Raw genomic sequence first — 23980 nt, forward strand, 5'->3', positions numbered from 1 at the left:
AGTTAGAGAAGTATAAATCAGGCCTGAACAGTGTGTGTGTGTGTGTGTGTGTGTGTGTGTGTGTGTGTGTGTGTGTGTGTGTGTGCGTTACCATGAGTCCTGTGTGTAACATGAGGAAGTGGGCGGTCTGTGTGACATCAGCGGCGTGGATCAGGTTGTGGTACGGGTTCTTGTGTTTGCTGTAACCGTTCTCCAGAGCTTCGACAAACTGGACCAGAGCCTGAACAGGGATCTACACACAGGAACACACACACACACACACACACACACACACACACACAGAGTACAAATACAATGAATACTACAACACCCAGGTGAAAGGTCAAATACATCAGGTAGATCTAAGTTTTAGCTTCTTCAATTCAAAAACAAACCCAGAAAGGGAAACTGTCTTTGTGCATATTTATCAAAAGGGAAAAAAAGTGTACACCTGTCCCGACATTAAGCCCTGCCCTCTCCCACAGGTGTTAACGATACAAAGCTGTGTGTACCCTGAACCTGTTGATGAGGTCATAGCGGGTCAGCAGGTCGTAGACGAGGAACTTCAGGGCGTGGTCTCCCGTGGCCTCGTGGAAGGAAAAGACATCAAACGACCACTGATCCACTTCCTGGAAAACAACCAATGAGATCAGAAAGACATGTCAACAAATGACAGGTACATCCCAAAACTTTCCTTTACCTATCCACTTCTCCTTGACCTCGATTTAAAACATCACGGGGTCAATGAGAGGTGCAGAAGAGGAAAAGTTGGCGGTGGAGGAAGAGAATCAGACGAAGCTCTTACACTGTGCAGATGTTACAGATGTTACAGATGTTACAGATGTTACAGATGCTACAGATGTCACGGGCTGTGTGCAGGTAAACGGCTTTATAAGTGATGCTTTATAAGCGGTGCGTTCATATGAAGGACGATTCGAGTGAACCCAACATGTTACATTTTAAATCCTCTGTTCTTTGAGTGTAATGTGGGATTTGTGCCAGTAGAGGGCAGTGTGATAATTGTGTTTGCACAGAGCAGAAGGAAGTGAAGCAGAGGGTCTATTAAATTAATGTTTGTGACTAATGATGAGGTCATTATTACATTCCAGCTTCATATTGTGATTTATGTTGTTGTTGTTGTTCTCTAAAAGTTCTATTTTTATTCTTTCTCTGGTGGTTTTACATCCTGAGAGGAGCAGAAATTAGAAAAATAATTATATTTGTTAAATCATTAGAGATCTAATTTCATTGTTTTACTGCTTGTGAGGACGTCCTGAGGAGGAATAATGTGATACAGCAAACACACTGCATTGCACCTCCTCCTCTCCTTTGTGTCTCTACGTTATCTCCTCTTGTCCTTTCCTTCTCCTCTTTCTTTCTCTCCTCAAATTATTCCTCCTTTGCTCAGTTTCTTCCCTTTTTTTCTCTCTGCTCACCTGTCCATTTCTTACCTTTCTAACCTTTTCTTTTCTTTTTAAACTCCTCTTCCTTCTCATCTTTCCTTCTCTTCTTTCCTTCTCCTTATTCCTTCTCCTCTTTCTTTCTCATCTTTCCTTCTCATTGTTCCTTCTCTTCTTTCCTTCTCCTCTTCCATTCTCTTCTTTCCTTCTCCTCTTTCCGTCCCTAACCTGGATGTTTACTCATATCAGCTCTGTCTCCCTTCCTTTCCTTCCTTACCAGCTCCTTTCACTCCTCCTCTAACTTCTCCTTTTTATCTCCACATTTTCCTCTCCTCCTTTCCTTCTTCATCTCCTTCTCGCTCTTCTTTTCCAGTTCCTTAACTCACTATTTCATGTCTGTCTCCTTTCCATCCATTTCTCCTTCCACCTGCACCTCCCTTTTCGTCCAACATCTATCCATCTCCCACCCACCCATCCATATATCTATCGCCTTTTTTCTTTTGATTCCCTCTTACTTCCTCCTCTTTATGGCCTCCTTTCCCTCAATTACTTTCTTCTACCTCCTTCCATTTTATCTTGTCATTTTAAGTCCTTCTTCCCTTTATTACCTCCTAACTTTCCCCTTCCTTTTCCTTTTTTACTTCTCTCCTCCTCTCCTCATTTCCTCCTCTTTATCAACTCAAATTCACTTTATGTCTATTATCCTTTTCCATCCTTCTTTCCTTTCTACTTTCTCTGAGGGGGTTTCATCTCTTCACATTCTTCAATACCTCCTTATTCCCTTATTTCCTTTGCTTCCCCTCCTACAGCATGTCTTTAAGTTTCCTTCCATCCTCTCAGGTTCGTTCTCTTTTCGCCTCTTTACTTTCAACATTTCTCGTTCTTTCTCACTTCCTCACTTTCTGTCCTTCCTTCCTTGCTTCTCTTCCCTTCAAACGTCCTGTATTCCTTTTTTCATTTCCTACCACCTTTTATAATAAAAGTAAATAAAAAAGATGTGACTTCCTGCAGATGGTTCTTCAGTTTTTTCAAACAATTTTTACCTTCAGAGCTGTCAGAGCCGTAGGAGGGTAGGTCAGACCGGCCATGTTGGACGTCCGTCTGTACATCCTGATGTCGGACACACACACACACACACACACACACACACACAGATATAAATATCAGACCTCACACTTGGTGATACAGACAGCTGCGTGCAGATAAACACTCCATCCTTCACAATTTGAAAGGGATGGATTGTTTGTCGCCATGGTAACCGTGCTCTAAACATACACATACACTCAGCGAGTGCTGGGTTGTCGTCGCCGGGTGTCACAGTGCAGCAGATATTTTCTGATTTCATGCGTCATTAAGCGGCAGCAGATGAACTGATAGTGCTCTCTTTTACACTCTAATGACATCGGACCTCATACTTTCCCTGCACGATCTTCATCTCCATCTACAGCTCGCACGCTAACGTCGTTACACGTCGCTTCTCCACGAGTAATCACATCTGAGGAGAGGTTCTCCCGGATGTTTTCTGATGTTTCTCAGAAAGTTATTTATCTGTTCTGTCTTCAGGTGATGCAGGGTCCCGCTGGAGACAAAAATAACTCAAACAATACCTGACTGAACCTGAAGAATTCACCTTCAGTCTGTGCAGGTGAAAATCTTCATGTTCATTAATGTTCTCGGGTTTTAATATTTAAACCGGATGTTTAATGCCTTCCTTAGTCCTGCAAGCGGGCGGCCCAGGTTCAAATCCCACCTGTGGCTCCTTTACCGCATGTCATTCCCCACTCTCTCTCCTTGATTTCCAACTCTGTCCTATCTCTCCATTAAAGGCACAAAAAGCCCAAAAATAAATCTTACCACATTGACTTCACATCTGAAGTCAGTGTGTCTGCAACTCACCAAGTTTTTAGTCAGGGTCACTAACTGCAAGTTTACAACTAGATTCCTTTGAGACAATTTCCCATCATGCATCATGCTGGTGGACATTTATAACCACAACTCTCAAGCAGAAAACCAAAAGGGAGGAGAACCTGGTGGAGCATGAATGAGTCCTCTTCTTCATGAGAGAGTGGAGAAGGAAAAAAACGTGGACAGAAATTACTGCAGCGCTCGACACTCATAGAATAGAATGATTGAGATCATATTCCTGGTGATGACCGGGGGTGACCAAAAGCCCCGGTGAGGACTGGGGGATTTTCCTGGTGAGTATCCCCGGTATAGGGCAGCAGTCATTTCTGGTCAGATTTTGTTTCTTCTCCACATTACGTGCAGCAGATGGGAGGACTCGTCAAAGAAAATAAATCATAGTGTTTGAGTGCGTTGGTATGGATACAATCCACTGAAAAATCAGGAATAAAAGACTTTGGAGGTGGTGTAAACAGCACTATGTGTGTTTAAGGACAGTGCAGTTGCACTCAGAGACCTTTGGTGGGCGCCAAAGAGCACCATACAGAATTTCTAAGAGTTGTTGCTTTAAGAGTTGGGTCTTTGTAATTAGATAACAAATAGCAAATGGTAACTTTTAGTACTTCCAAACTCGTACTGAATATTTTTACCTCTCTACAAATATCCCAGCCTGCACTGCGTGGACGATGCTCCTGAATCTCGGCTTCTCCTCCGGGCGACGCTTGGCCACGCCCATCTTCCTGCTGAAGGTACACGCCAGCCAATCGCGTACCTCGCTGGGTACGGACTCCGCCTGCAGGTCGCTAAGCTCGTCTTCAGTGTCCAACAGACGTCTGCAGGCAGAAACAAACATCGTCAGTCACAATGGGGGCAGACTACCCAGGGTCCCAGTGGAGGAAGAGGAAGGGGCCTTAAATAGATCCACAGTTTTTAGTTTGGATTTGTTTCTCTCTGAGTCATCGTAAAGGAAAAACTGGCAGAATAAATGAAATAATGTAAATGTAAAAAACCTTTTGGATGCTTGAAATGATACCTGTTTGATCGCACAGCAACAAAAAAAAGTCCTATACACCCAGTACTGGCTCATTTCTTTTATATAATTTATAAAAATACAATGGCAATGCATTGGTACTGAAATCCTGGCGGCGCTCCTGCTGTCACTCTCAGTGTGGACAAGCAATGACGATGGTTCACTACCTGTCGAGTCTCACCTGGTCTCATCTGTGTAAACAGAGTCCAACATGGCGGCAGCGAGCTCCAGGTTCCTGCGGAGCTCCTGCAGGTCGACCACGCCGCAGTCCATCTGCTCCAGGACCATCTTCAGCCTGAAACACACACACACACACACACACACACACACACACACACACACACACACACACACACACACACACACACACACACACAGCATGATCATTGGGAAAAGTACACCTCACTGCACTTTTTGTTAACTGTAAATGTGTTAATCTATACACAGTGTTTTCAAAGTGAGGGGCTTGACCTGCCAGGGGGCGCAAGGAGGGAATTAAAAATCCACTAATAGCTTATATTGCAATACAGGCCTTTATAGATTTTATAATATTGATGTCTATGTATTTTTTAGTTAGGGTTAGTTATAGCGACAATAAGCACGGGTGAGAAGCGCTCTGAAACTCTGAGCTCTGCCTGAGGAAAAAGCCCTGATATGTTTACCTTTTTTTCTCAAACGTGTCATATGGCTCAGGGACTGTGTGGTGTTGATGCGTTTTTATATTGCCTATATTGTTTAATATAGTTTTTTTACGTGATATTTGTTGGGCACTGTTTTGGGTTACTTTCTCAGTCTGCCTTGAATAACTGTTGCATTCCCGGTGAAGTTAAAGTTTGACTGCATTTGATCCTAATAAATCTTGTACATTTTGCAAGTGGGGGTGGGGGGAAGGGGGGTCCCTCCAGAGGCTGATGCTATAAGGGATCCTTGGCATGAAACATGCAAAACATGGACGTAGTCTCAATGATGTCGTCCATTGGTTTCTGAAGCCAAACGATGGCAGCAGCCATGTTGAAAATGCTACTCAAACTAACTTTAGATCAAAGAGGTAAACATGAGGTGGAGCTGAGGCGGGGCTTAAACCTCCTGACAAACAGTTGCAACACACCCAGCTGTCAATCAACTCAGCCTCACCACTCATTAAGCAAAGTATTGCAAAACTCTTAGCTTCAATATAATTTAAACAGATGTATAAAAAATCAGCCCATACAGTTGTTATGAACAGAGACATGAGCTATTGAGACCAAAACTGTTGTACACAAAGTTGGACATTTTATCATGGGGCTCTATGGGGATTGACTCACTGCAGGAGACAGACTCTAGTGGACACTAGAGGAACTGCAGCTTTTTTACACTTGCACATTGGCCTCATCTTTCAACACTGATAGGTGGGGATCTACTTTGGTTATTAGTATTAACAGAAGATGCTTCAACTAATCACCCACATCAACCCACTAGGAGCCTGTAATAAAACAAAGTAGTTAACTGTGTTACTAATCAGACAACAAGTAGAGATTTGAGTGTGTGCCATCAGCTTCTGTCTCCCACATGACTACAGACTACAAGACGACCAGTTCTTCTCTGAGTTTTCCCCATTAAATGCTTGAAACAGTTATTAGCTTTGGTGCATTATCTGCAGTAAAACAGCACGTCCAGCCACTTCTGAAAGGAAAGCTTTTCACTTCATGCTGTTTTCAGTGTCATCAGCCTGCAGAGAGCTGTCCTCTCCTGAGCGGATCAGCGGGAAACACTTTGTACCAGCTGTTATCGCCCTCTTATCACGCTCTGCTGCCTTGGCTCAGTGTTTCCTGATTTCAATCAGACAATCACAGCCTTGAACTCGCCCACCCAAAAAACTATTTTTACCCACCCACTTGAATAAAGAGTGGCCAAATCTGCCAGCAAAGCTTGTCTGAGCTGCTGCAGGTACATAGGAAACAACTTTTTTTTAAATCTAATTTAAGCTTCTTAGTCTGCTGAAACCTGACAAAGACACAGTGTTAGAGTTCAATACTCAGCCCCCCAGTTCAGCTTTCACAGATTTATACCACATTGGGATGTATGGTGTTTGACTTAGAGATTAATTCAGTATTTTTTAACCTTGGCGCCTGTTGAGGTATGTCGAAGGGTATTTTTTTATGTAAGCCTTATTTTTGTCTTTTTACATATTTTGGGTCTAAAAGATTAACGAAGGTACAAAAGTTTTAAAGGGGACATATTATGAAAAATCAACTTCTACAGTGTTTTTGAACATATATTTGTGTAACCTGAGTGTCTACTGATCCACAAAATGTGAATTAAACCCCTCCGTAATTTGTTTGTGGTCTGCATAAGTCTTACAACACGCTTCAAATCTCCTTGTGATGTCACAGTGGGATTCTGGTAAAAAAAAAAAATTAAGAAAAACTTGGGTATCTCCACCCATGACTCCATCCCCAGCGTAGAACAAAACTTTTACCGCCATTTTTATTCTCGCTACAGAGGAGTGATGTCTACGGGGAAAACTCAGGGGGAGCTCATTGCATTTAAAGAGACACACACACCAAAACGGAGAATTCTGAGAGCGCTGTTTTATACAGGGTCACAAACCTCCTCTGGTGCTTGATGTTATATTTTGACCAAAGCACAGCACAGATGTTTCATTTAGACCACAGGGGACTGTTTCAAAAGGGGTATTATATGTCCTCTTTAAAGTAGCTCCAGTTAATTACTTCATCCTGCAGCAGTGAAACAGGCCGTAATGTCTGCAACATAATCCCTGATGGATCAAAGTGTGTCCACTAAAAGTTGTTTTAGGCTCAGACTTATCTTCTAAGTGTGTGACAAAATTACGAAACTTATCCCGACAGAGAGAGACCTTTTCATTAAAGAGGGAGCCATTCTATTTTGCGCTTTTCTAGGCTTCTGACTACTCAAAGCACTTTAACACCGCACGTAGTGTTGTAGCCAAGACCACACTAACCGAGACCAAGACATCCCGAGACCAGAGCGCTCCGAGACTGAGACAAGAACAAGACATTTAGGGATCGAGACCAAGTCAAGACCAAGACCAAGACAAGACCGAGACCAAATGAAAAGTCGTCCAGCCAGTCCAAGAGCAAGACAAGACAGAGTGAAAATGCTTTAAATTCTGAGATTAGGCCGAGACCTCCAAAAAGTGGTCTTGAGTCCAAGACCAATTTCGAGTACTACAACACTAACTGCAGGTCACACACATTCACACACTGATGGTAGAGGCTGTTTTGTTAAGTGACAATCAGAAGTAACTAATCCATTCATACACATTCATACGCTGCAGAGGGAGCAACTTGGGGTTAAGTGTCTTGGCCAAAGACACATTGGACATGTGGCTGCAGGAGCTGGGGATAGACCCAGACGACCTACTTTACCACTGAGACACAGCCGCCCCGTTCTTCAAAGACAACAGACTCCATTTTCAAAAACAGTATTTTACCTTTTTGACCAAAAAGGCTTTCAGTCTTTGTCGTCTTCAGAAAATCTAAAACATGTATAAAAACAAGGCTTCGATTTAAAAATACCAACATTATCCTTCAACAGAACCCAAACAGGAGCTGAGTTACTCCTCAGATAACGTTTTCTGCAGACTTCACACACCAGTTCACCTGATCAGGAGGAGGAACCCATCTTCATACTTTGCCTCCACACAGCTGCCGTCCTGTTCTCACTATACAACCAGAACATGAAAATCTGTTTCCTCCAGATGGTCAGATGACACCCTGCCTCCTGTCAATCATCCAACGCCCACAGAAATCAACAGGAGTCTCCTATAGGAAGTAAACATGATTATAGACCTCGGTTTGAATCCCGATCCTTATACAATCACTGTGTCTCTGTCATTCAGAGAGCAGTTTTAACTTTAGTATCAGTTAATGCTCGGCTCGGCTTCATATTTGTTTTTTTCTATAGATTTTGTTATTAATCTTAGGTGACACATGAGAGATTCTCCACAGTGTAAAAAGATGCAGCCCTGTAAAAAAACAGAATATTAGCTCAGGGTTTTTATTGTTTGGAGATGCTGCGTGGGCAGGAAGGTGCAACCTGTACCCTGAAGACAGCTCGTAAATGTGTCCTGTGCGGTGCCTGTCCTGCAGACGTTGGTGCACACTGATGGATGGAGGGATAAACTGACGGGTGAATGGAGGATGGATGAATGAACAAACGGATCGATTATTTTGTGCTTCTGAGTCTCTGCGTTTTTAAAGACTCTGGACTGAGGGAAGGTTTTTTTTTTTTTTTTATGTTTACAACAGAGGAGACATAAAGACTCCGCTGCGGCCGGGCATCGTGCCATCGCCATGGTAACCAAAACACCTCCCCGTAAACTGGATGGAATCTGTTTCAGTTGCCATGGTTACAGCTGGAGTCAGAAACGGAGGGAGAGAGACGGAGGGAGAGAGATTGAAAGAGAAAAAAAAGTTCAAGATGCGAGACATTGAAGGGTTTTGTTTGCAATAATGATTGTAATATATCCTGACTTTTGATTATTGATGATTATAAACTTCAACACTTCTAATCAGTTGACTTTTTTAAACTATTTGTGAACACTTTCAGACTCCAGGTTCCAGCCTCTTTAAGGATGTTTTTCTTCGCCACTGTAATTTTGTTAACTGTTGCTATTGATGGATTTATGTTGGGTGTTTGTAGATAATATATCAATCAGGTCTTTTACCTGCTCTTTGTAAAGTGATTGGTGTCCAAGCTAAGAAAAGGGACTGGGCCTTCAAGGTCACATATTCTCCTCCTCTTCAACCAGTTTAAATAAGTCACCAAAACGTGTGTGTGAAGTTTCTTGTTGTAAATCCACTCTGATCCTGTATTTGATCATGCCTATAAACCCCTCTATTTCAGCCCTGCTCAGAACAGGCTGTTTCTGTGTCTGTACCTTTAAATGTAAATGAGCTGTGTCTAACCACGCCCCTTCTCTGGAAGGACTTGGGTGTCTCGGGCTTTCTCGCTCCATGTCCTATTGTTTACAGTGAGAAGGAAGACTCAGAGGGAAGAACAAACACCTAGCTGTGGGAGTGTCACCCACCTGGGGGAGGGGTTACTGCCCTTTGTGATGTCATGAAGGGAAAATCTCCAAACGGCCTGTTTGAGCACACATTTTCTGAAAAGTGGAGCAGGCAGAAGACGGAGAGGATTGACTTTTCTCATCATTGGGGGATTTGTAGACAGACTAGGGACAAAAATGTTTTACAACAGTTATTGAACTGGTTGAATTATGTATCATACTACGAAAATTAATGGATTCATGCAAAGTGGCTGTTTTGTTCTGCTGTCACCATGGACAAAAACAAAGCAGCAGAGTGGGAAGTTTGGCTGTCCGGTCAGATTGTGGAGCTTGCTGAGTTGGTACAGCGGAGTGTCTTGTTGCTGTTTGTTATTGTTAACAATTATTAGCTGTTCATATAGCCGTTGTATGGAGCCGGTATCGCACTCAAGGTCGTGATGTTTTGGTGAGTGTCTTCACTGCTGTGAATGTCTTGGCGCAATCGAATGATTTGCAGCTGGGCGGACATTCAGTGTGGCATCACTCGCTCTCATTGTGTTATGTTGCTTAATTGAATCTCTTTCTCTCTCTCTCTCTCTCTCTCTCTCTTTTAATGTCTATCTGTGGTTTTGCTGCTAACCTTTTTTTGCATCATCCAAATGTTTTATTTTATTTTCCATTTTCTTAAAGACTTTACTGTGAGGTTATTGACGCCATTGTGTGTGTGTGTGTGTGTGTGTGTGTGTGTGTGTGTGTGTGTGTGTGTGTGTGTGTGTGTGCGTCTTACCTCTGCGATGTACTTTTGTATTTCTGCCTGGAGACAAAAACAAAAACAGAACAGGCATTAAAATCCACCAATCACGCTGCATTCAAACAAACATCATTGAACGCCTTTTTCACACATGCACTCCTGAACATTTGGAGTTCAATTCAGCACAGGCTTCCTCTAAACTCTTCCTGAGTTACTCTTTCTCACTGGTCGAAGTTTTCACTGTTGGTGGGCGGGATCTGTAGGGCCGAGACATGATGTAAAGAAGACGCTGTGAAAGTGTGGAAATCACATCCAAGATGGTGGACATAGCAACAGAGTCCAATGCTTAGACGACAGATGTTATGCCTTTATATCACTTCTTGCTGTTCACTGGACGTGTTCTCAGTATAAACTAAGAGTGGAGAAGAACTAACTGGCGAGCAGAAAAGAATATGAAACAGCTTCATAATCTGCATACAGAAAGCAGCGGTCGCACAGCGTTTGGGTAATATAATCATCATCACCGCGCCGTTCTTGTTCAGGTTGACTTCTCTTGAATATTTCCGGCTGAGTAATCACATCGGCTCACCCCGATGTCACTCAGATATTCTAAAAGGAGGCTGGCAAGAAAAAGCCATGGAAAAAAAGTCATGCTGAGTTTTGTGCAAACTGACATTAACACTCAGTGGCCAAAATGTGGTACTGCAGGTCACATGATTCAAACTGGTCAGAATAGATTGCTTTTCAACAAATATTTTAGAAAGTTTAATGATAGTGACAGATTTGACAGTGCAACAGAAAATCTGATATGACACAGAATTGCTTCTTGAATCAGTCTAGTTCGGGCATTTTAACAAAAGTGCTCCTCAGCCAAAGAATTCAACAGAATAAGTTCACCCTGGACCAACAATCGGGACAGAGTGGACTCAGTCAGAAAGTTCAGTTCAGACAAAAAGAGAGTGAAAGCGTTGCAAACAAAACACTGGAGAAAACACATCGTCACGCTCACAGCTCTGCAGTAAATCCACTACATGAGTCTGACCAATAAAAAGCCTCTCTGGGATGAAATACGTCTTGCTAATATAAAGCAGCAGGGCTGGAATATGACCCTAATGGCGGATCACAGATCTGACACGGATCCGACACTGCTGGGCTCCACTCTGAAGCCTGCAGCATGAAGCTGTTATTTCATGCTCCAGCAGTAATTGTACCCCAGCCTATGTGGGCGGATCAGAATTACAAAGAGAGGACAGAGGGGAGAGCAACGGGCTGCTGCTGCAGGCGGAAAAACTACTGAATACCTGCTGCAGAGACAGGTGAGGACAGAGACAGGCGAGGACAAATACAGGTGAGGACAGAGACAGGTGAGGACAGAGACAGGTGAGGACAGAGACAGACGAGGACAGAGAAAGGTGAGGGCAGAGACAGGTGAGGATAGAGACAGGCGAGGGCAGAAACAGGTGAGGGCAGAGACAGGTGAGACAGGGACATGTGAAGAGAGAGACAGGTTAGGGCAGAGACAGGTGAGGACAAATACAGGTGAGGACAGAGACAGGTGAGGACAGAGACATGTGAAGACAGAGACAGGTGAGACAGGGACATGTGAAGACAGAGACAGGTTAGGGCAGAGACAGGTGAGGACAAATACAGGTGAGGACAGAGACAGGTGAGGACAGAGACATGTGAAGACAGAGACAGGTGAGACAGGGACATGTGAAGACAGAGACAGGTTAGGGCAGAGACAGGTGAGGACAGAGGCAGGTGAGGACAGAGACCGGTTAGGGCAGAGACAGGTGAGGACAGAGACAGGTGAAGACAGAGACAGGTGAGACAGGGACATGTGAAGACAGAGACAGGTTAGGGCAGAGACAGGTGAAGACAGAGACAGGTGAGACAGAGACAGGTAAGGGCAGAGACAGGCGAGGACAGAGACATGTGAAGACAGAGACAGGTGAGACAGGGACATGTGAAGACAGAGACAGGTGAGACAGAGACAGGAGAGGGCAGAGACAGGTGAGACAGGGACATGTGAAGACAGAGACAGGTGAGACAGAGATAGGTGAGGACAGAGACAGGTTAGGGTAGAGACAGGAGAGGGCAGAGACAGGTGAGACAGGGACATGTGAAGACAGAGACAGGTGAGACAGAGACAGGTGAGGATGGAGACAGGTGAGACAGGGACATGTGAAGACAGAGACAGGTGAGGATGGAGACAGGTGAGACAGAACAGAGATTGAGGCAGGTTAGAACAATAATATATACAGGTGAGGACAGAGATAGAGAAAAAAGTGGACAGAGACACAGACAGGTGACAACAGATAGAAATTAGGTCAGAGACAGGTAAGACAGAGATAGGTGAGGACAGATGAGGAAAGGGACAGAGACAGGTAAGGACAGAGACACAGGCACATACAGGTGAGGACAGGGACAAGTCAGCATAGTGACAGGTGAGGAAAGAGACACAGGAAGATACAGGTAAGGACTGAGACAACGACAGGTGAGCATAGAGAACAAGGACAAGTGAGGACAGAGATAGTTTGTGAAGAATGAGTCACCACTCTGTCATGAATTTCTCTGCCCGCCTTCACCGACACATTTACATTTTATTCTCCTTCTCCATGTTTCTGTCCTCCAGCTGTTTTTCACTCTCACCTTACCATTTTTATTTCTGACACGCTCGAGCATAACAAGCATTAAAGTATCTTTATCTTTTCTTAAATACATTATTTCTCTGCGTGAATCTGTTTTTTAAGGTTCCGACGCTCGGTGAGTTTCACGCTTTTTGAGCGGTTAACTTCATCTACACCGCCTACATCGACACCAACCGCCCTGCAGCAGCTCTTATAATGAACCAACAACAGAAAAACACACTTTTAAATATTTAAAAAAATACATGAAAACATTTCTACTGTTCTGTACTAACACTTTATCTTATCAATATTAATGCAAATGTAACATAGAGACAAACATTTTGCTTGATATGTTTACAGTTTACTGGAGGAATTTTATGTTTTTGTGATAACAGGACAAACAAACTGGCTTCATAGGGACTGTTTATATTTCTTTTGAATTCCACTCTTCTTCATTTTAATATTTCAGGTGACTGGACATCAAAAACTGATTTTCTGCTGCAGGTACCGAACCACTTGAGCTGGTTTCGATCCTATTTTACGCCTCACAAACTAGTCTGATGAACTCTTCACACATGCACAGTTTTTTTTTCCCACTCCTTGTTTGTATCTGATAAAGCATTTACATTTAAATTAATCAGCATTGGATTTAAAAAAAGTATATATTCAGAAAAAAAAGAAAGAAAAAGAAATGTGTGGAAAATAAATATATAAATGACAATCTAAAAAAGAAAAAGAAAAGATGTCCTGTTCTCTTTCTGTCCCTCTCTCCTCCTCAGCAGGGAGTTTTACTGCATCGAAATGCTCTGCTGTTTCCATGGTAACAAGGAGGATGACAAAAAGAAAAAAAGAAAGAAAGAAAATAATGAAATCCATGCACACTAGTTTGTTTTTCCCTCCAAATGGCAACAACAGATTTCTTTTGTTTGATCTGCATCTAAGAATAAATGTGTTCAATTGAGACATGAGAGGACTCTGAGCGGATCAAGCACGACACACACACGTCAACACACGCAAACATGCATGTAAACACACACACACACACACACACACACACACACACACAAACACACACACACACACACAATAACAAGACACAAAGAAGCTGGTCGAGCGATGACATTGAGGTCTGTCATCGTGTCTTTGAGCTGTTTTTTTTCTCAAGGTTGAAAATTAAAAAGTGGAAATATTCTGTCAGCTGTAAAGTCCTGTATTTAAAGGATTATTTCAAAATAAAGTACATAAAGTATAGGAATTAAAATATGCCTACAATATACTTACATTTTAAATTCATATTTCAAATCGCCAAAGCTGCAAAAACCAGGCTCATGTCAATAACTTATTTTCATTTTATCAGTGAAAGTACATAACCTCAAAATGTCTACCTATAGTAGGGTTGTCTCGATTTTTAGGTAACGCTTTAGATAAGGGTCCAAATATTATCATGAATTTAATGCATGAGTCATGAATAAATGATCATATTCACTGCAGTCATGCACATGTATGAACAGTATCTTCATACATGTATTAATGCATTAACTAAGGGCTTTCAGTCAGCATGAGCAATGACTTATTAAGGAATAAAAAACAGTGTCTTCTGTTCTGTTGCATCGATTTTGTTCTTCTTTTAATTGTACGACTAAGACCCAGTTCACACGACAAAGATGTCAGCCAAAAGCGCTCACTTTTTGTTGCTTTTGGGCTGCACGAGAACAAAATTCTAGGCGCCCAAAATTGTAAAGTTTTGAAAACCTGTTCCAGAGTGCAAACTTTCTCGTTTAAACTGGAGATGTGCAGTTCCTCTGGAAACGGATACTTCTCACACATGTGCACTACAGTTCCAGTCAATGGACGAGTAGGTGGAATACAGCAACAATGGCCGATGTTGGAGTGTTCGACTGGCATGACTCTCACTTGAAGAAGCGACCTCTCCTCATCATCCATCCACATGATGAGCTAATGCCACGTGTGTTGTCTTTGTATGTTTGCACCTCACCGCTCTGCAGAAGCAAGAATATACGCTTGGCATGTTGTTTTATTACAAAGTCAAACTGCCAACTACTGGCCTGGCATGTATACTACAGCGTTCTTTGTTGATTTTTTGGAAGGTCCATGAGCATGGCAGTTTTTATCAAAACGTTGTCGTCTGAACATGGAACTTTTTTGGAAAGGAAACAAAATATTATTCAGTATTGTAAACATGGCCTAAAGCCCTTTAGGCAAATAGCCTACTGAGAGATGTAATTCTTTTTTTTTAGGCTGCTCAAATATCCTCTAAAGCAACAGCACATTTTAACAATCCTTTCAAAACCTGCAAAGCGATGCCAATGATGGATTTCCCCCTGAAGTTACAATCTGAGTTATGTAAGAGTTTCGTCTGTTGAGCACGTCTGTTGATTTCTGCGTTTTTATTTTTGCACCTTCAGTGTTTCACTCGTCGAAAATCACTGCTGACAGTTAGTTCACACGTTCCCTCGCCAATGTTTATTACAGGATTTGGCCAAATCAAACACTCGTCAAGGCTTCGATCGACACACAGACTTGTGCTGGTCAGTTTCTGATGTAGTCCTCCTGTGATGTGTATTTACTAGTCACTAAAACGAGAAGCTGTTGAGTCTTTTAAACAGAGCGTGGATCACCGAGGGGCAGAAATCTGTGTTTGTTTTTTGGAAACGATGCGGCACATATTGCATTTCAGCGATGCTGCTGATGTGAGAAACTTCCATTAAATCAAACACTGCGTCCTCGGTAACGTGATAAATGAGACCACGGTGATGTGAAGAATGACAAATGATCTCATTATAAGATGTTAATGTAAAAACAGGCTGCAGGAGCCGTGGTTAAAGAATATGTGTGTGTGTGTCTGTCTGTCTGTCTGGCTTTGTTTTGGGTCTGAATGTGTAAATAATAAATAAATCAAATGTTTATGTTATTATTATTTTCTGCATCTTTCCTCTGCACTGAGCTGCACTCACATGCTGACTGACGTTTCTTGTAGTCAATGAAGTTCTGGATCTGATGCTTCAATCAATAACTCACATCCCGACCTCAGGAATAATGTTTTCTTAAGCCAAACAGACTGTGGACTGTGACGATCGCAGGCCTTATTTCAACAGTAATATGTACTCTTTTTTTTTTTTTTGATGATTTTTGGAATAATTACAAAACACTCTGAAACTGCCAACTGTTAGCTGTGAGACTTTGTTTGGTTTAAGTTACTGAAAACCTGTTCAGTCTGCGCATCATTTTTCTCAAGTTTTAGAGTTGCCATTTATTTCTTTTCATGTGTAAATCTCCTCATAACAGCAGCTGCAGCTGATTGAGTGCAAAGCATCCTGGAACATGTTAAGCCACTGACTGCATGACTCCACCAGCAGGAGACGTCAGATTTGTCCGTCAGTGCGCATAAACTAAAGACCTTATTTTACCCTTCTATACACTACATTTACCATCAACACTGAATGGACGCCCACACAAAAAAGCCGAAAAAAACAGCAGGGGGTTTTAGGAACCTGTGTTCAAACACCTGAGTTGTGTCAGCAGGGGTTCTTTTTACAGGCAGGGGCAGAGCATCAGTGATTTTGTAGCCCAAGAGACAAAAGAGGCAGAAAATCACTCGCTGTTCCTTGTTAGGAATAATTACTGAACACGCAGCAGCTGAAAGCACTCAAGAAGAACATACTGACATTTTCATCAACCCCTCTCTCTCTCTCCTTTCCTCTCCAGGCAATTCAACAAAATTACGGTAAAAGTACGAGAATTTAAGATATACATTTTCTGAACCTTGTTTACAAAAGATGTGTGCTGATGTGGGCATATGTGAGGTTTAACTTCATTTTTTTATTTGGCAATTGTGAAGGCGACGTCACATAGTAATGCAAAAGTGATGTAACTTGTGGTGTAGCTAATTACCTTCAGCAGTGAGAAGTGAGGATAACTACACCCAACACAGGTTTTAAAAAAGAGCCAAGGACAATGTTGGCAGCAGCTGATAATGATCAATGTCAGCCCATGGGTCCTGAAATTGATAATTTTCCACTCGACTATATAGATATAGCACCAAATTGCAATTTTACCATGACCGTTTACATACAGAGCAAGCCTGCAATATAACCAATAAAGACCTTAATTAATCCCACGATGGTGGAGCAGAAATGAACTTGTTCGTTGACAGCCGTCTGCCTCCAGCGGAGAGAGGAAAGGCTCTGAAAGAAGCACAAATCAGCTTTCTCTGCAGCACTGAGAAACACACTGCTTTGGCTGACTGTATCTACCCTGATTAGACGTCCACATAAAACAAGACTGATATTGATAATATTCCCTTAAACGTTCCTCCACTCACAGTTTCAATTGAAAGTTTTTGTAAAGCAGTTGTAAAACAGTAGGGTCTATCACGGATGTGGGTGAATAAACTGAGGCTCGCTGTTTGTGTTTTCGTTCACCTCAGAGGTGTTGGAGGAGGCTGAGGTCAGAGCTCTGTGCAGAACTGAGTCCATTTAGCCCCTTTCTCACCTGCTCTGCACTGAACATTTCCTGACATTTTGGCGGAGGGCAGCATGTGTGAACACAAACATAAGAAGCTGTTCACCTTGACTTTAAGGTGACTTTCTCCTGCAGCTGTCTGTAAAAAGTCGATGTGAACGCAGCAGATAATAGTCTTGAACACGGGGGGCCGAGGGAATGGACGGGGGCTTGGACTCTGCTCACATTTGGGAGGAGTTTCTCTACTTTACTTTCTTTACTGCTCGCCTCAGATGTCTGTGTCGTGTTTTCCACTGTTGTGTTTGTGCTGTGGAAATATCTTCATACATGTGGGATGGATATTAACCCACAGACAGGAGTCCATTCTGAACACACCTCCACCTTCTGCCCCTCCACTCGACAGGGTTGAGATGATAACAGAATTTGAAACTAAGACGTGATACCAGAACAAATCACATGATATCCATACCTGTTTCAATATCAGGAAAAAGAAGTCCTCAACACACAAGAATTGCGGACAATGTCTAAATTGCACAAATATGCTCGCAACGTATTTGTGCAGTTAAGACGGTGTGACCTCCTCCTGTCTCTGTCCGTTTGTTAGAGACAGAGACGTCACTTTTGCCTCTTTATGAGACACCAAAGGACTTAAGAAACGTCATTATTTGCAAATGGGACACTGCTGCTCTCTCTCTTATTCTCTCGTCGCAGCTTTTGGTTAAAAATGGGACGGAAATCTGAAGTTTTTTCAAAGCTTCAGGACTTTTCAGTGCTAGATATCATTAAAATAACAGGGTTTGTATCGATTTCAAACACTTGATATGGATAAGTATTGATCTATCGTACATTTTGACAACCTTAACACAAACCAATGTCAGACTGTTCCTTTGTTATTCATGATCGTTTCTGTGCTCTCAAAGACTCACAAGAAGTCACGTTTGTTCTCAGTGTGTGCAGTGATGAAGCTGGAGTTAAAAAACATTGTTTCATGTCTCCTCTCTCTCTCTCTCTCTCTCTCTCTCTCTCTCTGTCTATTTCTCTCTCTCTCTCCTGATCAGTCTGCATCCTTGCAGAGAGTTTGCTGCATCGCAACGCTCGGCCGTTACCATGGCAACTATAGCGAACCATAAAAAATAAAAATAAAAAAGAGACAAGGCTGTTCTACATCTGTGGCCTCAAAAAGGGAGACACATGTGATGCTGATGTTTCCCACTGCGGCGTTAGCTCATTAGCGCCCAAAATATCTGACAGACAGACTTCATCAAAATACCCTCTCTCTCTCTCTCTCTCTCTATCTCTCTACTATGTTCAGTGATGTCGCACGCCCACAGCTTTTCACTCATTCTCTGTCTCTCTCTCTCTCCCATCCGTCACCTCTCCATCTTCACCTCATGCCACCATCACCACAGCAACCAGGCAACCACGCTGATGCCGTCCCCGAGTATGTCGCTCCGATTCACACAACATGATTATCGATATTACATCATCATAACCATCAGCGTGACATCATCACCACCACCAGCTGAGCGTGTTTACTCACATCCCTCTGAGACGGATCAGGACCTGCTGGTTGTGGTTCTGCTCCAGAGCGTCCTCCAAGTACTGCACCTGCTCAATCTGCACCTCCTCCTCACTCTGTTGCTGCTGCTGCTTCTCTTCAGTCTGCTGCACCTCAGACTGTGACATCTCAACAATCTGCACCTCCTCCTCCGTCTGCAGCTCCTCCTCCTCGGTCTGTGGAAGATCCTCAAACTGCTCTTCCTCCAGCTCCTGCTCCTCCTGTTCAGGCTGTTTCACCTCTTCATCAAGTTGCAACTCCTCTTTCTTTTGCATGTCCATCTCCTGCTCTTTCTGTAGCATCTCCTCCTCCTCTTCCTGTTGCACCTCTTCCACAAGTTGCACCTCCTCCTCTTGCAGCTCCGCAGACTCCTCCTGCTCTCCCCCCTGTTGCTGCACCACCTCCTCCTCCTCCTCCTCCTCCCCCTGCATCCCCTCCAATGCAAACTCCTCTTGCTGCTTTCCCTCTTGTTCCTGCACCAACTGCTCCTCCTCTTGCTCTTCCTCCTGTTGCTCCTCAGCCTCCTGCACCTCCTCGGACAGCTGTGACTCCTCCACCTCCTCGTTCATCTCTGCTGGGTGGAGGAGGAGGAGAAGGAGGTGGGATGTTCTGGTGCTTGTAGAAGTGTTCGCAGTGGACAGTTTATTCGTCTCTCAGACTGATGGAGTGGTGAAAAAAATCAACGCCGATCTCAGGTAGAAGTGTTCGGGTTTGATGGAACTTCATCCGACTTCCTGTGATGTCACACGAACGCCTGACCAATCAAAAACAACGATTAGAGAAGCCAAGGGGTTAAAAGTCACAGGACAGAGTGTTGTTGTTTTTTCTTCAGAAAGTTAAATTCAAGAAGAGATGGATGGCATCATTCAGCACCAAGAGAGAACAGCATTCATAAGCTGATGACCTCCTGCAGCAGCGAGTAGTTGAGCTCTGTGCTCCGACACTGCGGCTGCAGAACAATCCAGCTGAGTGTCCCAGAGCAACGCAGTACAGCAACGCAACGAGCAAGTCGACCAGCGGCTGTGAAGACAGGATATAGGGAGAGAGGAGAGAGAGGAGAGAAGGAGAGAGACAGAAAGAGAGAGAGAGAGAGAGAGAGAGAGAGAGAGAGGGAGGATAGGGGAGAAGCAGAGAACATTGCAGAGCGTTTCCGTGGTAACTCAATAACGGTTGCTAAGAGTGATGGAATCCTCCTCTCCTCCTGCTTACCCTCCTCCCCAATTCAAACAAACATAACTTTACACTTAAATGCAAGCAGGCATCTCAATCTTATCCCCCCCCACTCCGTGCATCTGAGTGAGTGTAGCCTATGTGTGTGTGTGTGTGTGTGTGTGTGTGTGTGTGTGTGTGTGTGTGCAGTGCTGAGACTTGTGTTTGCATGACAGAGAGGGATCATCTATGTTTGTGTGTGTGTGCGTGTGCATGAGTATGTGTGGTTTTTAGACAATGATGATGTAATAGTCCTGAAAACGAGAGTCACACTACCTCTCCACTCAAGTGGCACAAGCAGTCATTCATCAGTCCTCCTGCTGCCCCCAACAGGCTGCAGAGGTCATTACACTAACAGCACACGGAAGACCAGAGCAGACCAACACTGTGTTAAAGGGGAACGTAAAAGAGTTCCAGGTGTGTTTATCCTGAGGATGGTGTTAAAAAGAAAAAGCACATTTTTGCCATGAAATTCTGAAGGGTTCATCCTCTGAGGAGGAGAGATTTATGATGAACAAGAAAAATAAAACTGGCGGAAGAAGATCAAGATAAAAAAGCAACAACAAACCTGAATCCATGCACAGCCTGAAACAAATAAATCAATGTTTGACAAGCACTGAACGAGCCCATAAGCCAGCCGTGGTGATCACACACACACAGAGATAACAGCAAGATAACTTGTCTGATATTTACATGAAATAACCTCTGAAAGGCTCCAAAAGCACAAACAGGACCCAGAGGTTAAAGGTCAAAACGGAATTAGCTGAGGTGACACCTAGCAGACAGCTAGCAGCTCCCACCTGTCACTCAAAGAGGCCACGCCCCCCTAATTCTACATCACTTTAAGCTTTAATGTTAACAGGTGGGTTGTAGAAAGATTCAGACTGTACCAGGCTGTAAACATGTTTATTTCTGCTGTAAAGATGGACATTTTTAACATGAGGCTCGAGGGGAGACAGCCTCTAGTGGACACTCCAGGAACTGCAGGATTTGCTGTCTGGCTTGTTATGACATATTTCATATGCTGCTTACTGATTGGTCACATCGAGTTAAAATGTAATTTCTGTGACCATAATTGGGTTAGTTTGGACGTTACGCTCAACTAGTCAAAACAAACCGTACGTCTCCATGGTAACCAAACACTGACACACCTTCAATTACCAACCAACCTCGTCCACACGTAGCGTTTAGGGTGGACTTTACACCTCCAGACTTGTGATTTCACAGGTTCATGAGGACTCTTCTTAGGGCTTCGACTCTCCATTAGTGATGCTCGTTTACATTTTCATTCCAAAAAATAAATCAATCAACGAACAAACAAACAAACATGTTCCCGGTGGAATCAATAAACAAAGATTTTTCTGAGGTGTCATCTTCTTCATCGGGTGGTTAATAATCTACTGCTCCATGGAGAAAGGTTCAGCTCCTCCAGTTTTCATCTGTTCACCTCATTGACTTTTTTTTATTCGGTCGTAAAAGAAGCCGCTGCAGATTTATAAAAACAACAAAACAACATTCAGCTCCACCGAACGGGAGCCGAGTTTCCTTTGAACTTAAACCATTTATGACTTTTCTTTAAAGCCATTTTTTCTTTGTAGTCATTTTTGACTCACAGTCAGGGGAGGTCACAGAACATCAAACGCAAGTGTTGTTGCCATGGTTACCTGAATCCATATAGGAGAGCTTTGTTTTTGTTTTCTGTTCCTTCATCTTCACAGCTTCAGTCCGTCAAACTATTGATTTACGAGCGGCTTATCATCCTTACTCCAACCCTGCTGCTCAATGAAAAATAACTCAAAATATACACTAACAGAAAATGAAAGGAAAATATGAACAGTTTGGTTTTTGTATCATTTATACAAAAGGTTGGATAAAAGACCTTTCTCCTTCCTAGCTTCATCCATCACCTGTCGTCTGTTTCTTAGCCTCAGTCATCGTATCAAACAGTACAGCGACGGGCTAATGGCTGCTTTATAGCTGAAGGCTGCTGTGTGAACTTCTCGCAAGATGAACTTGACCCTTTTCCAAAGTTACATAGCGCAGTAAACAGGCGCTCTGTGAAAATGAGAGGTGCCATTGTCCCTGTTGAAAGTTATTGTCCGATTAGATCGACCTTTGAAACTAGGTGGAAAGTTTTATGTTGGTGCTAAAGACGCCCCATCCCGCATGAGGAGAAGCCCCTTTGACTTCTCCTGAAAGAAACTGCTAAACTGATGTGCCCAACAGAGTTGATTTGCTTAAGTTGCATCTGTGCCATCAAAAGCTCGATAAGGCCTCTTGAACAGTAGGTTACAGAGATGCTCAGTGTAAAAAGTCGCTCACTAGCGCCTCCACAGGAGAGCTGTAGCCACTGTCTTTATCCCACATCCACACCAAAGGTGGACATAGAAACTATTGGAGGACTAGAAGTTTAAATCTTTCAAAATAACTATTATTAAGTTGTTGTTTCCAGGGAAGGGTTGCACAGTGATGCAGAGGGGTAAGCACAGTGGGGAGGCTTCTGGTTGGATAAGGGATCTCTGACTTCCAGTCTGAAGACATGCTCGTTAGGTTAACTGGTGAGTCTAAATTGCCCAGAGGTTTGAGTGTGAGCGTGAACATTTGTCTGTCTCTATAAGTTGTAACACTGCCTCTCGCCCGATGACAGCTGGGATCGGCTCCAGCCCCCGCCACCCTGAACAGAATAAGCGGTTTAGATAATAGGGGGATGGATGGATGGATGGATGGATTCCCAGGGAGTTGGTCAACTTGCAGAGAGTCAAATTTGAAGGTTGCATGATGCAGTTCTTCCTGCGTAAAATTGGTTTGTTAGTTTGTTTCAGTCTGATGGCACCTCACTGAAGTTGACAGTAGTTTTTCAGACAATCTAAATGGATGTATGTTTAAGTGTTGATGTGTATAGCGAGGTGTATACCACTGTTTTACAAGTTTACTGATCCTTTGCACAAGAATCTTTCTTGAGGGATAAATACTTTTCTGTCATTTAAAATTCAAGCTAAATATCAGAATCCAGTTTGTCAGCCAGACACTCAGTAATGTCTGCAGGTGCATTATTAAAAGCTCGCTCGGCAGCTGAATAACTTTGTGAGACAGAAAAGGAAATGTTTTGTAGAAACGTTCTGTCCATAGGTCTTCAGATAAAAAGAGTCTGAGAGATGTTTTTCCAATTTTAGATTACAGAAGAAAATCCTGTAACTTCAGGAATCCACTCTTATCTTAGATTCATTCTCTCTCGCTCTAAATCCGCCCGCTTGGAGGATTACAGCCTCTGTATAGCACTAACCACTTTCCATAAGTGCCCCCTGCATGTACTCAACTTTAAGCACATTGATTTACAGCTGTTACACGTCAGAAGAGATCCAAAGATGCTCTGTTTTTTTAGAAGGTTACAACAGGTGATAAAATAAAGGACAGTGGGATAAGTCTGCAAAACAATCTTCTGCAAATAATGGAAAGGTGAGAAAGAATGGACAGCTATCCACTAAAATATCTCTGTGGGAAGGTTTTCATTTCAGTTTCCAAATTAACTGATTATCGGTTCCGAGCAGCCTCAAGTCGGGAACAATCTGCAATTTCATGGAAGGAGGAATCAGACCTTCATTATCCCGCAGTCTGAGTCGGGCTTAAATAACACAAAAACATGTTTTTGTGTTATTTGACTCTGCAGACGTTTTTGTGCATTTTTTTTAAATTGGATACATTCCTCTTCTTGGTGTTGTAAAACAGATGCAGTCTTTTTTAAAGCTTTGGTACTTTTGGATACTATCGATCATTAAAATAACAGAGATTGTATCATTTCACATCATGTGGTATCGAGAAGTATAGAAGTATCAAACATTTTGACAACCTAAATCCTGATAGCTACAGGCTGTCTCATTGCATCAAAAAGACCCGACACATCCACGTCACCCCGATTCACGCTCCATCTGTCTGACAGGTGGAGCTGCAGTGAGGAGTGTTAGAAACAGTTACGCTGCTGAATGCTACATTCACTCCTCTCTCTCTCACCTGTACTCCTCCACACTACA

The 23980-nt window shown here is 43.0% G+C and overlaps 1 protein-coding gene across 1 annotated transcript in view; it reads right to left on the reverse strand.

Annotated features, from left to right (window-relative positions):
- Positions 1-19868, reverse strand: part of LOC109982660 (phosphodiesterase 1A, calmodulin-dependent) — a 27543-nt gene extending 7675 nt beyond the window's left edge. Inside the window, exons 1-7 of the mRNA XM_020631984.3 lie at positions 18726-19868; positions 10110-10136; positions 4493-4606; positions 3932-4114; positions 2423-2489; positions 492-608; positions 92-232 (exon numbers count right to left, since the gene is read on the reverse strand). Of these exons, the coding sequence (XP_020487640.2) occupies positions 92-232; positions 492-608; positions 2423-2489; positions 3932-4114; positions 4493-4606; positions 10110-10136; positions 18726-19312 (1236 nt within the window). The 5' untranslated portion in view covers positions 19313-19868. The remainder of the gene's footprint in view (positions 1-91; positions 233-491; positions 609-2422; positions 2490-3931; positions 4115-4492; positions 4607-10109; positions 10137-18725) is intronic.
- Between the last annotated feature and the right edge of the window lie 4112 nt (positions 19869-23980).

The sequence above is a fragment of the Labrus bergylta genome, chromosome 13, assembly GCF_963930695.1.
Source record: "Labrus bergylta chromosome 13, fLabBer1.1, whole genome shotgun sequence".
Classification (NCBI taxonomy): domain Eukaryota; kingdom Metazoa; phylum Chordata; class Actinopteri; order Labriformes; family Labridae; genus Labrus; species Labrus bergylta.